This window comes from Thamnophis sirtalis, unplaced genomic scaffold (assembly GCF_051295495.1).
Source record: "Thamnophis sirtalis isolate CommonGarterSnake01/CBP01778 unplaced genomic scaffold, rThaSir2_p1.2 scaffold_8, whole genome shotgun sequence".
Lineage (NCBI taxonomy): Eukaryota > Metazoa > Chordata > Lepidosauria > Squamata > Natricidae > Thamnophis > Thamnophis sirtalis.
Genome location: NW_028261388.1, coordinates 1019479 through 1035318, shown reverse-complemented (window position 1 = coordinate 1035318; position 15840 = coordinate 1019479). Strand labels below are relative to the sequence as shown.

General features: G+C 49.0%; 1 protein-coding gene across 1 annotated transcript in view; it reads right to left on the bottom strand.

The window, feature by feature from the left end:
* ARAP1 (ArfGAP with RhoGAP domain, ankyrin repeat and PH domain 1) overlaps nt 1–15676 on the bottom strand; it is a 47761-nt gene extending 32085 nt beyond the window's left edge. Inside the window, 11 exon segments of the mRNA XM_087720920.1 lie at nt 3741–3915; nt 7256–7310; nt 7312–7436; nt 8629–8648; nt 8651–8713; nt 10043–10242; nt 10812–10918; nt 12113–12318; nt 13892–14012; nt 15299–15368; nt 15512–15676. Of these exon segments, the coding sequence (XP_087577046.1) occupies nt 3741–3915; nt 7256–7310; nt 7312–7436; nt 8629–8648; nt 8651–8713; nt 10043–10242; nt 10812–10918; nt 12113–12318; nt 13892–14012; nt 15299–15368; nt 15512–15591 (1222 nt within the window). The 5' untranslated portion in view covers nt 15592–15676.
* Between the last annotated feature and the right edge of the window lie 164 nt (nt 15677–15840).

Below are 15840 nucleotides of genomic sequence, written 5' to 3'. Positions count from 1 at the left end.
AGGGAGTTTTGGTTGCTATTTGGGGATGGGGTCTTCTGCTCCATAAGGCACCCCACCCCCTTCCTTGCCACGTTACCATCATCGTTTAACATCATAATCATGGTTATCATAAATATATATCATATCATAAATATGATTATCATCATAATCCCTGGTGGGGTGGAGTCTGGGCAACTGGATGGCGCTAGCAGAGTGTTTACTGGCCGGATGCCCTTCCTGTCGCCAATGCGGAGTTCCCCCCCCCCCCAGCAGATAAATTCTCTTTTTTTAAAAAGTTTTTTTTTTATAATAAACACACATTAAAACATTGGACACAGTGCAACCGTCTGGCAATGCCTTTGCCATACATACTAGAATATAAAGTTAAATATTATAACCCTCATGCTTATTTACAATTGGTCTGCTCAGCATTTACAAATATAAGGATATCCTATTTCCCTCCATGTTGCTTTGTTCTCGTCTTACACATTTTCACTTTTATGATTTCATACATAATTCTAATCTCTATAAATCTTAGGCGTTGTTTATTTTGGGTCTTCCTTTTTTTTTTGTCCCAACCATCGATAAAGTTTATTGCAGAACTTATAATATTCTGATTCATCTTTATCCTTCGATTCCCACGTCAATTTATCCATTTCAGCTCAAATCAGAATATTCCTAATTACTTCCTCCTCTTGTGGAATTTCCCTGTTTTTCCAGTTTTGGGCAAAGACCGTCCTTGATACTATAATAATATGTATTATTAAGTAGATTAGCCCCTTGTTACGTTTATCAGATATATTCTCCTTGTGCTTGGAGAGAGAAATATCTGACCCTACCTAGGATTGAACTCCCACTCCCCTTCCTTGCCACATCCCTGCACAAATTTCTGAACTGCCTGATGGACTTCGTCACGCCAGGAGCTGAAGGAACCGGCCAGTTGCCTCTGAGTGACTCACAAAACACCCCACCACGATTGATCTTCTCTCTGCTGGGAATTCCTCCCCCCCCCAACGAAGGCCAGTAAAGAAGACCCTCCCTCCCTCCCTCGCTGCATTCCTTCCTTTCCACGTCTCTGCGGTCAGGAGGAAAGGAGGGAAAGTTCTCAGAAAGGAAGATAAGGATGGTCTCCAGCCCAGCTGGGGAAAGGGGGAGAGATTTGCCCATTTTTTTATTTCCTGAGCATGTTTTTCAAATTCACAGGCTGCTCTAGAGCCCTGGGATCTCCTGGTGGTCTCCCATCCACCAATTAACCAGGTCAGTCAATGAATCAAAAATCAGAATAGAGCTGGAAGGGACCTTGGAGGTCTTCTAGTCCAACCCTGCCCAAGCAGGAAAGATCTAATACCATTCCAAACAAATGGCTGTCCAGACTCTTCTTAAAAACCTCCAGTGATGGAACACCCAAAGCTTCTAGTGGCAAGCTGTTCCACTGGTTAATTGTCCTCACAGTCAGGATAGATAGATAGATGGATGGATGGATGGATGGATGGATGGATGGATGGATGGATGATAGGTAGGTAGGTAGGTAGGTAGGTAGGTAGGTAGGTAGGTAGGTAGGTAGATAGATAGATAGATAGATAGATAGATGATAGATAGATAGATAGATAGATAGATAGATAGATAGATAGATAGATAGATAGATAGGAAATGAATAGATGTATAGATAGATAGAATGATACAAGATACAATAGCAAAGTTGGAAGGGACCTTGGAGGTCTTCTAGTCCAACCCCCTGCCTAGGCAGGAAAACCTATACGGTTTCAGACAAATGGCTATCCAACATCTTCTTAAAGACTTCCAGTGTTGGGGCCTTCACAACTTCTGGAGGCAACTTCTGTTCCACTGATTCATTGTCCCCACTGTCAGGAAATTTCTCTCTGTTCTAAGTTGCTTCCTCCCTGATTAAGTTTCCATCTGTTGTTTCTTGTCCTGCCTTCAGGGGCTCTGGAGAATAGCTTGACCCCACTCTTCTTTGGGGAAGCCCTCAAATACTAGATACTACTTCCATGTCCATCCCCCACCCACCCCCCGTCCTTCTTTTCTCTAGAGCAGCCATGCCCAGTTCCTGCAACCGTTCTCCGTTATGTCTCCAGGCCTATAATCCTCTTTGATGTTCTTTTTTGCACTTATTTCCAAAGTCCCAACATCTTTTTTTCTAATGTGGTGGTCGGAACTGGATGCAGGATTCCAGGGGTGGCCTTACTAAGGCTTTACAAAGCGGTGCTAACACTTCGCGTGGTTTTGATTCGATGCCTCTTGTTTATGCAACCCAGGATTGTGTTACCAAAAATCACTTTAAGCAGCTTTGGTTGGAACAGTTGGCATCCTCTGAGCAAAATTTCACACAGTCAAAGAACCACATTTGCCCAGTGGGGGAAATTCTTTTTTTTTACTACCGGTTCTGTGGGCGTGGCCTGGTGGGCGTGGTGTGGCTTGGTGGGCGTGGCTTGGTGGGCGTGGCAGGGGAAGGATACTGCGAAATCCCCCTCCCTTCCCCACTCTGGGGCCAGCCGGTGGTGGCATTTGCCGGTTCTCTGAACTACTCAAAATTTCTGCTACCGGTTCTCCGAACTACTCAAAATTTCCACTACTAGTTCTCCAAATTGCTCAAAATTTCCACTACTGGTTCTCCGAACTACTCAAAATTTCTGCTACCGGTTCTCCAAACTACTCAAAATTTCCACTACTGGTTCTCCGAACTACTCAAAATTTCCACTACCGGTTCTCTGAACTACTCAAAATTTCCACTACTGGTTCTCTGAACTACTCAAAATTTCTGCTACCGGTTCTCCGAACTACTCAAAATTTCTGCTACCGGTTCTTTGAACTACTCAAAATTTCTGCTACCAGTTCTTTGAACTACTCAAAATTTCTGCTACCGGTTCTTTGAACTACTCAAATTTCTGCTACCGGTTCTCCGAATTACTCAAAATTTCTGCTACCGGTTCTTTGAACTACTCAAAATTTCTGCTACTGGTTCTTTGAACTACTCAAAATTTCTGCTACCGGTTCTCCGAATTACTCAAAATTTCTGCTACCGGTTCTCTGAACTACTCAAAATTTCTGCTACCGGTTCTTTGAACTACTCAAAATTTCTGCTACCGGTTCTCCGAATTACTCAAAATTTCTGCTACCGGTTCTTTGAACTACTCAAAATTTCTGCTACCGGTTCTTTGAACTACTCAAAATTTCTGCTACCGGTTCTCCGAACTACTCTAAATTTCCACTACTGGTTCTCTGAACTACTCAAAATTTCTGCTACTGGTTCTTTCAACTACTCAAAATTTCTGCTACCGGTTCCCCAGAACCCGTCAGAACCTGCTGGATTCCACCCCTGCGTCTGCCTCTCCAGGGTCCTTGGGAAGGACTTGATAGGAGGGGATAAAAACGCCAGCCTGAACATCTGGTGGGGGCTGTGCCACCAGCCCGAATAACATGCTTCGTTCTTCCCCCTCCTCCTCACCTTCCCATTCTGCTAAGGAGCCGTGACAGGCAGGCAATCACTCTTTCAGCCCCCCCAAAGCCCACTTTTTGACTCTCGCTAATTTTTCAAACCCCCCCTTTTCTGGGGCCTAACAGCCCATCCTGAAATCAGGAGGAACCCCACACACACACACACACACTATTCCGACAGCTGCAACCTCTGGGCTCCAGCGTGCCACGAGGCGAAGACTTTTTCTGCCCTGAAGCCCTCAAGGGGGGGCATTCACCCCCTCCAGCCCCCTTCCTCTCCGTTTGCAACCCCCCCAGCCCCATACCTGAGCTCTTGTTTTGCAGCAGGAATTCCATCTGCAGCCTCTGGCCAGCTTGCTCCGCCAAGGCCAGCGGGGTGGGGAAATCGGGGTCTCCGGAGTAGCAGTTCACTTCAGCCCCGCAGAAGAGCAGGGAGAGGGTCTCGGCCAGGTCGCTGGTGGTCACTGCTGTGCACAGGGCCTGTGGGGGAGAGGGGGGGGCAGGAGGAGGAGAAGAGAAGGAGTCACCTTCCAGAGCAGGAGCCTCCGGTCTGGGGAAAGCGGTCAGCTCCAAGGGGAGAGAATGCAGAATAACAAGCGTCCGAAGGGACCTTGGAGGTCTTCTAGTCCAGCCCCTTATCCAAGGAGGACCGCGGTGAAGACGGAAGGAGGAGACGCAGAGAAGGAGGCAGGCTGACTGGTTCCTGGACAAACGTCCGGTCCCTGCACTGCCCAGCGGAGGAGCAGAGGGCGGAGAGGGGCCGAAGGGCGACGATCCAGCCAGGCCGGTCCCAGTTCTTGGGCTCCGCTGGAGCGCAGATGCTGACAACATCTGGAGGAGGCGGCCAAGAGCCGCTCCCACCCAGAATTGGCCGGCAGTCGGAAAACCCGGATTCCAAGAGCCGAATAATTTGGGCTGCAGCCACCCCGGGCCTCGGAGGACCTGAGGAGGCCGTTGGAGAGAGGATTCCTCCACTGGAGGGGGAGGCCCAACCGGAGGTCAGCTGACCTTCTGCACCGGGACCCCGGAGGGGGTGGGGGGCACGCCCACCATCAACAGTCCCCTCCTGGGACTCTGCGGCATCAACCTTCCCCTGCAGGATGGGGCAGAAGTGGGTCAAAAACTCCCTATCCCTTTTTGGATCCAGCTCCCTCTTGTTCTGCCCGCCTTCAAGGTTCTAGTCCTCAGTTTTGCAGGCTGCTTTCTTAGCCGCTGCAGCCCCTGCCTCACCTGTGGGCCGCTAGTGACTCTAAATGCTCCTTCCTTGCCTCTCTCCCCACCTGCCCCTTCTCAGCTGTGGGGGGGGGGCTGTCCCAAGGGAGCATTTTGCCACTGATTGTGGGGGGGGGGGTTCCGAGCCCTTCAGCTGCCACTTGGGCCAAACCTGCCCTTCTAGGAGGGGGTAGAAGGGAACAGCAGGAGCTGAATCCGCTGCCTAAGGAGGAACCAGGTTATTGGGGGGGGGGCAGGGGGCCCATCATTCTGGCCGATTGGCAGCGGGGGGGGGGGGCGGGGGGGAGTGTTGGCTGGAGGGGGTTAATTTTGAGTCCTGCTCGGAGCTGTTGTTGTTCTTGGAAGGCGGAAGAAAGTCTCGCCCATCAGGGAGCAGCCCACAATCCCCAAAAAATGGCTTTTTCTTCCAATTTCCTGCAAAACTGGTTGGGTCACCCAGAAAATGAGGAAAAGGTATGTGAGAAAAGGATGTTTTCTCTCCACAAGAGTCCCCGGAGGGGGGGGGTATTTTTTTCACCCACCCTCTGCAGAAAACGGCCTCGTTTCTTCTTCTGCAAAGAGCAGGGATCAGGTCTCCAGATGGAAATCATAGAATCCCTTCCTTCCTTTTCTCTTCCTTTCTCCTCTCTTTTCTTTTTCTTCCTTCCTTCCTCCCCCTCCCCTTCCTTCTATCCGTTAATCATTCTTTCCTTTTCTTCCTTCCTTCTTTCCTCCTTTCTCTCCCTACCTCCCCTCTTCCTTCCTTCATTTTCTCTCTTTCTTTCTCTTTCTCTCTCCTTTTTCTTCCTTCCTTCCTCTCCCTTCCCTTTCCCCTTCCTTCTATCCATCCTTTTCTTTTCTTCCTTCCTTCTTTCCTTCCTTTCTCTCCCTACCCCTCCTCCTCTTCCTTCCTTCATTTTCTTTCTCTTTCTTTCTTCTCTCTCCTTTTTCTTCCTTCCTCTCCCTTCCCTTCCCCCTCCCCTTCCTTCTATCCATCCATCCATTCTTTCCTTTTCTTCCTTCCTTCTTTCCTCCTTTCTCTCCCTACCTCTCCCTCCTCTTCCTTTCTTCATTTTCTCTTTCTCTTTCTTTCTTTCTCTCTCCTTTTTCTTCCTTCCTTCCTCCCTCCCCCTTCCCCCTCCCCTTCCTTCTATCCATCCATCCATTCTTTCCTTTTCTTCCTTCCTTCTTTCCTCCTTACTCTCCCTACCCCTCCCTCCTCTTCCTTCCTTCATTTTCTTTCTTTCTTTCTCTCTCCTTTTTCTTCCTTCTTTCCTCTCCCTCCCCCTTCCCCCTCCCCTTCCTTCTATCCATCTATCCTTCCTTCTTTCCTCCTTACTCTCCTACCCCTCCCTCCTCTTTCTTCCTTCATTTTCTCTTTTCTCTTTCTTTCTCTCTCCTTTTTCTTCCTTCCTTCCTCTCCCTCCCCCTTCTCCCTCCTCTTCCTTCTATCCATCCTTTTCTTTTCTTCCTTCCTTCTTTCCTCCTTACTCTCCTACCCCTCCCTTCTCTTCCTTCCTTCATTTTCTCTTTCTTTCTCTTTCTCTCTCCTTTTCTTCCTTCCTTCCACTCCCTCCCCCTTCCCCATTCCTTCTATCCATCCATCCTTTCTTTCCTTTTCTTCCTTCCTTCTTCTTTCTCTCCCTACCTCTCCCTCCTCTTCCTTCCTTCATTTTCTCATTCTCTTTCTTTCTCTCTCGTTCTTTCTTCCTCTCCCTCCCCTTCCCCTCCCCTTCCTTCATCCATCCATCCATCCTTTCTCTTTCTCTCCTTTACTTCCTCCCTTACTCTCCCTACCCCTCCCTCCTCTCCCTTCCTTCCTCCCTCCCTTCTTTCCTTCCTTTCTCTTTTTCTTTCTCTCTTTCCCTCTCTCCTTTTTCTTCCTTCCTCTGCCTATCCCTACCCACTCCCTTCCTTCCATCCACCCACCCATCCATCCATCCATTGTATCTCTTTCTCTCTCCTTTTTCTTCCTTCCTTCCTCTCCCTTCCCCTTCCCCTAACTTCTATCCATCCATCCATTCTTTCCTTTTCTTTCTTCCTTCTTTTCTCCTTACTCTCCCATACCCCTCTTTCCTCTTCCTTCCTTGCTTTCATTTTCTCTTTCTCTCTTCTTTTTCTCCCTTCCTTCCTCTCCCCCTTCCTTCTATCCATCCATCCATCCACCCTTTCTCTTTCTCTCCTTGACTTCCTCCCTTACTCTCCCCAACCCTCCCTCCTCTCCTCTCCCTTCCTTCCTCCCTCCCTTCTTTCCTTCCTTCCTTTTCGCTTTCTCTTTTTCTTTCTCTCTTTCCCTCTCTTCCTTTTTCTTCCTTCCTCTGCCTATCCCTACCCACTCCCCTTCCTTCCATCCATCCATCCATCCATCCATCGTATCTCTTTCTCTCTCCTTTTCTTCCTTCCTCCCTTAAGTGACTCACTGCACTTGTTAAGTTAGTTGCAAAGCCAATCTGGTTCCCCCGTGGACTTTGCTCGCCAGAGGGCAGGCAAAGGGGGATCCCACGACACCCCCCACCCCCCGCCCCACCCCCCGGGGCAGGCGTTTGCAACCGTCCCAAGTACATGCCAGTTTCCAAGCCCTCCGAGTTCTGGCCCTCCGGCCACCAACCTTGTTGAGTTCTTCCTGGTTGCCGAAGAGCGGGTGATACCGCCGGTATTTCCCTCCGGTATTTGGCGATCAGGAAATGCCGCCGTTCCTGACTGCGGCTCTCGGGGCCGATGGTCTCACTTGGGGGCACGTTGGCAGCCCAGAAGTGGTTGGCCACCACGTTGCCAATCTGGAGGAAGAGCTGGGAAGGAGGGAGAGGAGGAGGAGGAGGGGCATTAAGGCCCCGTTCGGTTGTCCAGGATCTCCGCTCTTTGTGATTCTAACAGATGAGTAGAGTTGGGGGGACCTTGGAGGTCATCTAGTCCAACCCCCTGCTCAAGCAGGAGACCCTACACCGTTTCTGACAGATGGCAGTCCAGTCTCTCCTTGAAAGCCCTCCATGGATGAAGATCCCCACCCAAAGTCCCAATCTATGCCTCTCCCTTTGGGAATTACAACTTACAACAATCCGTTTAGTGACTATTCAAAGGGACTGTTCGAAAAGGGACTTAGGGCCTCAGGTTTCTTCCTCACTTAACGACCGTTGCGGCATCCCTCTGGCCAGGCGATAAAAATTTGGGCGCTTTAGCAACTGGCGTGTATTTAACAGAAGAACAAGAGTTGGGAAGGACCCTGGAGGTCTTCTAGTCCAACCCCCTGCTCAAGCAGGAGACCCTATACAGGGTAGTCCTCAACTTACAACCGACACTGAGCCCCAAATGTGTGAGAGATTTGTTACGTGGGAAATTTGTGAAGTGAGGCTTGCCCTGTTTTCCTGCCACCGTTGTTAAGTGAATCACCACCGTCGTTAAACTAGTGACATGGTTGTTAAGTGAATCTGGCTCCTCCCCCCCCCTGATTTTGCTTGTCAGAAGGTCGCAAAAGGGAATCCCCGTAACTTGGGATGCAGCGACCGTCATAAATGAGGTTACACAGGGCTAGAACTCCCCGTCTCCTGGTGATTGATCCAAAGTCACCCAGATGGCTTTCCTGTCTAAGGTGGGACTAGAACTCCCCGTCTCCTGGTGACTGGCCCAAAGTCTCCCAGCCGGCTTTCCTGCCTAAAGCAGGACTAGAACTCACCGTCTCCTGGCCCAGAGTCACATTGCTAGCTTTCATGGCTAAGGCAGGACTAGAACTCCCCGTCTCCCTGCTTTAACTTGGTGCCTCTAACCTTGTGTCTCCACCAAACGGCCTCCCTTGCCTCAGTTTACCAGCCCTCTTGCCCAGAAGCCTTCTGGACAGGCAGAGCCCAGGTGTTGACCCAGCCCACCACCCACCCACCCCCTGGCTGCACCTGGCCTTTCCCGGGCACTCTCTTGCCCCAACGGAGAGAACCTCTGTCCAGGCCACCAGAGAGAAGGCCATTGGGCAACCTAACTCCCGACCGATACCTCAATCAGCTCCTCCGTCAGACCTTCTTGTCCATCTTCAGACTCCGCACCTTGGACACGCTGGGTCCCAGCCCCCGATGTTCTCCTGGATGGGGAGGGAGGGGAGAAGCCACCTGGTCATTAAGCTTAGAGCAGGGGTCCCCAAACTTGGCCACTTTAAGATGCGTGGACTTCAACTCTCAGAATTCTCCAGCCAGCAGAGCTCCCTCCAAGCCTTCTCCTCGCCACCTCCCTTCTAGCACTGATGAGGTTCCCTAGCTGGGTCAATAAACGTCTTCAAGAAAACACCAAGCTCAGAGAGAACCAAGGATCCACTGTCATCGTTGTCCTCCTCCTCCTCTTCCTCTTGCTCCTCCTCCTCCTCCTCTCTGCAAACCCCACTTCCTTCTAGCACTGATGATGTTCCCTAGTTGGGTCATGAAACGTCTTCAAGAAAACCACCAAGTTCAGAGGAGACCAAGAAAACTACAGTCCTCCTCCACCTCTTTCTTCTTCCCTTTCTCCATCTATTTCTCCTCCTCCTCCTCCAGTCTGCACTTCCCACTCCTTTCTAGCACTGATGAGGTTCCCTAGCTGGGTCATGGAATGTCTGCAATAAAACCACCCAGCTCAGAGAGCACCAAGGACCCCACAGTCCTTTTCCTCCTCCTCCTCCTCCTCCTCCTCCTCCTCCTCCTCCTCCTCCTCCTCCTCCTCCTCCTCCTCCTCTTCTCTTCCTCCTCCTCTTTCATTCTAGCACTGATGATGTTCCCTAGTTGGGTTATGAAACATCTGCAAGAAAATCACCCAGCTCAGAGAGAACCAAGGACCCCACAGTCCTTTTCCTCCTCCTCCTCCTCCTCCTCCTCCTCCTCCTCCTCCTCCTCCTCCTCCTCCTCCTCCTCCTCCTCCTCCTCCTCCTCCTCCTCTCTTTCTCCTTCTCCTTCATTCTAGCACTGATGAGGTTCCCTAGCTGGGTCATGGAACGTCTGCAATAAAACCACCCAGCTCAGAGAGAACCAAGGACCCCCGCAGTTCGACCCTGAGCTACGAATATTCTCTTCCCTTGGTCCCTTTTCAATAGTTCCCGTAATCCCGGAGGAGAAAGACGGGGATCCTACCTGGGAGAGGTGGATTATACATGTTTATCCAATCAATGGACCCCCCCATACCTCAACGTTTCTCAACCTCAGCGGTTAAAGATGGGTCAGAGACCCCAACGCCCGGAATTCTGGGGAAGGAAGCCCACCCATCTTACCACGGTTGAGGTTGGAAATTCTGCCTGATTCACTGGGGTGGAATACAAGATGAAGGGAATCTCGGAGAAGGCTGGACCATCGTCAAGGTCCAGGCAGGTGATGAGACTCAACGCCTTCGCCTCTCTTGATCAAGGTGGGCCTCCCGTTCCTTCCCTCCAGCCGGTGGGATTCCTTACCTGCGCATCGCTTGCAAATGACCACGCAGAGGTTGATGGAGCCCCAGTCCGGCTTGGCCCCCCCACAGTCGGCGCAGAAGCAGTTGTCCTCCGAGGACCAGATCTTCTCGGCCACCTCGAAGTTGGAGAGGGCCTCGGCCACCGACTGCTGCATGGCCTCCACCCACAGCTCCTTCTCCTGGTCGGACTCAGCCACGAAGCTGGGAGGGAGGGAGGAAGAGACGATGAAGGGCCAGTCGACCACTTTATAAGGCCACACGTAGAATACAGGTCAGTCCTCGACTTACGACCACAAGTGAGCCCAGGGCTTATCTTTCCAAGCGAGACGGCTCTTAAGTGAGTCTCGTCCCCATTTAACAGCCTTTCTTGCCACGGTTGTTATGTGAATCACTGCAGTTGTTCAGTGAGAATCTGGACAGTCACAAAGGGGATCATGTTAACACTCCCCCCCCACTGTGACCGTCATAAATATGAGTCATTTTGCCAAGCCTCTGAATTCGGATCACGCGACTATAGGGATGCTACAATGGCCGTAAGTTCCTTTTTTTTTGCAGTGCCGTCGTAACTTCGAGGCGAGGATTGCCTGCCCCTAACCCCCGCCCCACAGAAGGAGGGGTGAGGAGAGAGAGGAAGGGCCGCTGCCCTCCGCCTGGAGGTCTCCACCAATGACCCAAGCGCAGTCCAGGAGATCTGGCAGATCCCTCGGGACCCAGTCCCTGCCCTTATCCAGAAGGGAACCCTCTGGGATCGGCCCCGGGATCTCCCCTACCTGAACATCCGGTAAGGTGTGGTCAGGTCGAAGCATCTCCGGTCCACGTCCTTCACGTTGCCCACGTTCATCTCGATGTAGGTGATGCCAATCCCCAGCCGGAACTCCTGCGCGAGAGCCACAGAGTCACCCCAGAACAGCGGCAGAAGAACAGACTGGGAAGGGACCCTGAAGGCCATCTAGTCCAACCGTGCCAGGTCCTGAGGATTTAAGAGCTGCCCGGCTGATGCGAGGTTGGGGGTGCGAGGATGAACCACTGATATAGGCAGAGCCAGTTTAAGACTTGGGTGGGCTTCACACAATTCCGTTAGGGGTTTCAAGAGCTCTGAGTGTGTGTGTGTGTGTGTATATATATATATATATATATATATATATATATATATATATATATATATATATATATATATATATATATATATATATATATATATATATTGATATATATATTGATATATATATATTGATATATATATTGATATATATATATTGATATATATATTGATATATATATATATATATTGATATATATATATATATATATATATATCAGTATTTCTCAACCTTGGCAACTTGAAGATGTCTGGACTTCAACTCCCAAGATTCCCCAGCCAACTGGCCGCTGTGATACAATTGTATAATAATAATAATAGTAGTAATAATTTTGATTATGAGGGGTAAAATGTTAGGATACAGGATATAGTCAAATAAAGGAGGGATAATGATGACAACCTATATACATATATATGAGTACACTATAAGGAACTAGATAAAAATTGCCAACAGTGATTTGGAAAGGAGGATTAGAAAAGTCTGTTATTAAATATTATGGATGTTTAGCTAGAACAGGACATAAGGATTCAGTGTTATTGGAGGATTTTAGAAATAGTAAATGAAATGCCAGTATGTGGTTATGTATTAAATCTTGGTATATTTTATGATGAAGGACCTTTAAAAAATTATAGTCAAATAAAAGTGGAGTTATAAGGGTAACATGTATAAATATCTGAGTTAAAATACTTCAGTTAATATGAATTATGCTTGATGACTGTGGAAGAGATGCACGAAAACCTTTTGTAACCAACTGATACACTTTCTACAGTATGTAAAGAAGGAAGATTTTATGTGTTGTGTTTGTTTGGAAAATTAAAAATAAATAAATTAGGTCATCCAATCCAACAGCATTTTCCACCGGGACTGAATCTGAAATGTCTGCTTGTCCCCTGAAGGGGTTCGTTAGGTCATCCAGCCCAACCCCAGCCTGGTTGCGCAAGATTTCTTTCTTTCTACGACCATCCACGAACCTCAGCATTCTTGTAGAGGAAGACCTTCTCCCCAGCCACGGCCACGTAGAGCTTGCTTTTGAAGCCCCTCAACTCCAAGGCTCCACTTTTGTCCACGGAGTCGAGGCTGCCGGGGGCCGGCGGTAAACGGGGCGTTCTTTGAAGGCACCTGGACTTCTTTTCGTCCACCATCTTCTGCACGGCCTTGATCCACTCGTTGCGTTCGGCTGCAAGGGGGAAGGAGGGCAGGTGGGGTCACAGAATAACAGACCAGGGAGGGACCTTGGAGGTCATCTAGTCCATCCGCCGGCTCAAGCAGGAAACCTTTGATCAGGGGTCTCCAAATTTGGTCACTGTAAGATTTGTGGACTTCAACACTGGCTGAACATTAGTCCAGAACCCAGAGGTGCTTTTTCAAGAGGCAACTGAAATTCTCCTTGTTTCTTTGTAAAAGTTTTTTTGTTATTTTTATTTTTCCTTTAAAACAAACATTTCATCATTCATTAATCAGTGTGTTGTCTGGGTACAATTTTGTTTAGTATCATAATAGTTATAGCTTACCACCAAATTCTTTACATACATCTATTCTTATTTTAACATTACAACTTAATATCACATTTCTCTTCCTAAATTATTTAATTTTATACTTTTTCCCCAAGAAATCATTTTTCATATTAATAATTTTACTTACAACCTCCTTTTAAATGTATACTTATAATTCCATTATTACACACACACACACACAAACATACAAGTGTATCTCTTTTGGGACAAAGTGTGGAGCTGGTTCAAACTTCATTTCACATAACTTAAAATTCATATCCATATTTCCAGCTATCATCCTATTAGTATTACATAGCTAAACATCACTGAACGCCCATAATTTTCTAATCTCTTATTATAAAATCAATGATTAATCCTCATTAAAAGTATTTTCAAGTTCCATTTGTACATTTTCCGATCCCTTTTCTCATTTTACACTTATTCTTAACTATGACCAGGTGATCATTTCTCCTTCATCTGTTAATACATATCAAATAGTATCCTCGTAGTTTACATTTCCTTATCTTTCAATTGAATCCTTACTATTCAAAACGTACAACAGTTCAATTTAATTAGTATATAAAATAACAAATAACCTACCCCTCACATATATTCTCCACATAAAAAATTCTGCTAAATTAATTAACATCTCCTTGCTTCTTGTTTGAAGAGGTTTCACTTCTCATCCAAAAAGCTTCTTCCGCTCTGGTTGGATGCTGGGAAAGAAGAAGTCAGAGTGGATGAAGCTTCTTGGATGAGAAGTGAAACGTCTTCAAAGGAAAAACAAGGAAAATCCAGTTGTTTCCTGGAAAAGCACCTTTGGGAGAACCTGGATGGCTGAGAATCTCCATGGACGTTTGTCCAGAATGGTGTCAGAACTCTGGCTTGGACAAGGGGTTGGACTAGAAGACCTCCAAAGGCCCTCCCAGCTCTAAGATTCTATGCTTGGTTACTGTGACGGCGAACTTGTGGGCCGCGTGCCGGTGGAGCCCTCTCTGTGGGCACCTGCACAGTTGCCAGCTGCTCTTCTGAATTTCGGCGCATGCATGCACAACTGCCAGCTGCTCTTCAGGTTTCCTGCAGGCGCGCATACGGGCATTCCGATTTGGGCCGAAGAGTTTGGCCCTCACTGCTCTGTGGTGCTTGGAAGGGAGCGCCTGCGTTTGAGCATTTATTCCACCCAACGCCAGAGTGCCGCCAGGAGAACATCAACACACCTTTTCTGGTCCTCCCACAGCGGCAAACCTGCATATTTACCATCGCTCTCTGCCCGGAAGGCGAACGTCCGGTTGTGGGTGATAACCTCAAACTTCTGGTCCCCGATGCTGGAGACTTGGGAGATCGAGGCCACCAGGATGAAGCGCTTGGAGTAAACATCCTGCAACCCAGAGGAGAGAGAGGGGAAGGATGGGGGAATCCAGAGGTGCTCAGTCTGTGCCCCCTTTCTCCAAGCTGGACAGGAAGAGGAGACGATGCCAAATTCCCAGAGCGTCCCATTCAGAATAGAACAGAATAGAGCCAATGGCTCCCGCAACCTTTTCTTCACCACAGAGCCCCCCCCCCCAAGACTTAAGGTTTAAATCATAACATGTTTTTAAGTCTGCGTGGACCTCCTGCAGCGATGTTGCTGCCCCCACCCCAGGGAGGAAGGGATAAAAGGGAAGGTAGGAGTAGGGTTAGGATTAGGGTTAAGGTTGGGGTTAGGGTTAGGGGTGGGGAGGGGTGGGGTGCGGATTGGGGAGGCGAGGGGAAGTGTGGGAAGAAAAGGGGAGGGGGAGAGGAAGGAAAAGTGAAAGGAAAAGGGAAGGTGTAAATCAATGAAGAAGGGAAAGGAAGGGGAAGGAAAGGAAGATGAAAGAAGAGAAAGGGAAGGAAACAAGAGGGGAAGGAAGGAAGGAAGGAAGGAAGGAAGGAAGGAAGGAAGGAAGGAAGGAGAAGGAAAGAAAGGAAAAGGAAAGGAAAGGAAGGAGAAATGAAGAGGGAAGGAAAGGAAAGGAAGATGAAAGAAGAGAAAGGGAAGGACGCAAAGAGGGGAAGGAAGGAAGGAAGGAAGGAAGGAAAGGAAGGGGAAGGAAAGGAAAGGGAAAAGAAAGGAAGGAGAAATGAAGGGGAAGGAAAGGAAAAGAAGATGAAAGAAGAGAAAGGGAAGGAAGCAAAGAGGGGAAGGAAGGAAGGAAGGAAGGAGGGAAGGAAGGAAGGGAAGGAAAGGAAAGGAAAGGAAGGAAGGAGAAATGAAGAGGAAGGAAAGGAAAGGAAGAGGAAAGAAGATAAAGGGAAGGAAGCAAAGAGGGGAAGGAAGGAAGGAAGGAAGGAAGGAAAGGAAGGAAGGAAAGGAAAGGAAAGGAAAGGAAAGAAAGGAGAAATGAAGGGGAAGAAAGGAAAGGAAGAAGAAAGGAGAGAAAGGGAAGGAAGCAAAGAGGGGGAGGGAAGGAAGGAAGGAAGGAAGGAAGGAAGGAAGGAAGGAAGTGGAAGGAAAGGAAAGGAAGGAGAAATGAAGGGGAAGGAAAGGAAAGGAAGAGGAAAGAAGAGAAAGGGAAGGAAGAAAGGAGGAGAAGAAAGGAAGGAAGGAAAGGAAGATAAAGGAAAGGAAGAGGAAAGAAGAGAAAGGGAAGGAAAGAGAGCCACCTACAGCCCCCCCCCTCTGCAACTTCCTTCTCCGCTTACCTTTTCGCTGTCAAAGTAGCGGAGATACTCGCTGTCCAACTTCACCCAACGCTTCTGGTAGATGTAGGAGCTGCAGCCAGAAAAGACGGTTCAGGGGCCCAGCCCAGATTCTCCCTGCTCACCAGACCCCCTGAAGCCTCCCCGGGCAGAAGGCCACCCTCCGCAAGGAGCCCCCAGAAGTCGAGTTGGGGGCCACCAAGAAGCCCTGCTCACCCTTGCGGGGGGTTCTTGTCCAGCCAGCCGGCTTTCACCACCACGGGGGAGAGCGAAGAGGAGGGCCCTGCGCTGTGCATGCCGCCACCGTCACCATGGATGCCCGATAACGTGCCGAAGGGCAGAGCGGAGGCAGGGGAGGGGCTCAGCCCGTCATCCCAGTGGCTGCTGCAGTGGGAGGGGAGGGGAGGGGAGGGGAGAAAGCAGAATACCTGCTATTAGCTAACGACTTTGAACCCGCGCACGCTAGCCCAGCGGAAGGGGGGCACGACGGGGGTCTTTGCCAGCGGCCAGAAGTCTTTCTCAGTTGAAAGACTTTCTCAACTTGA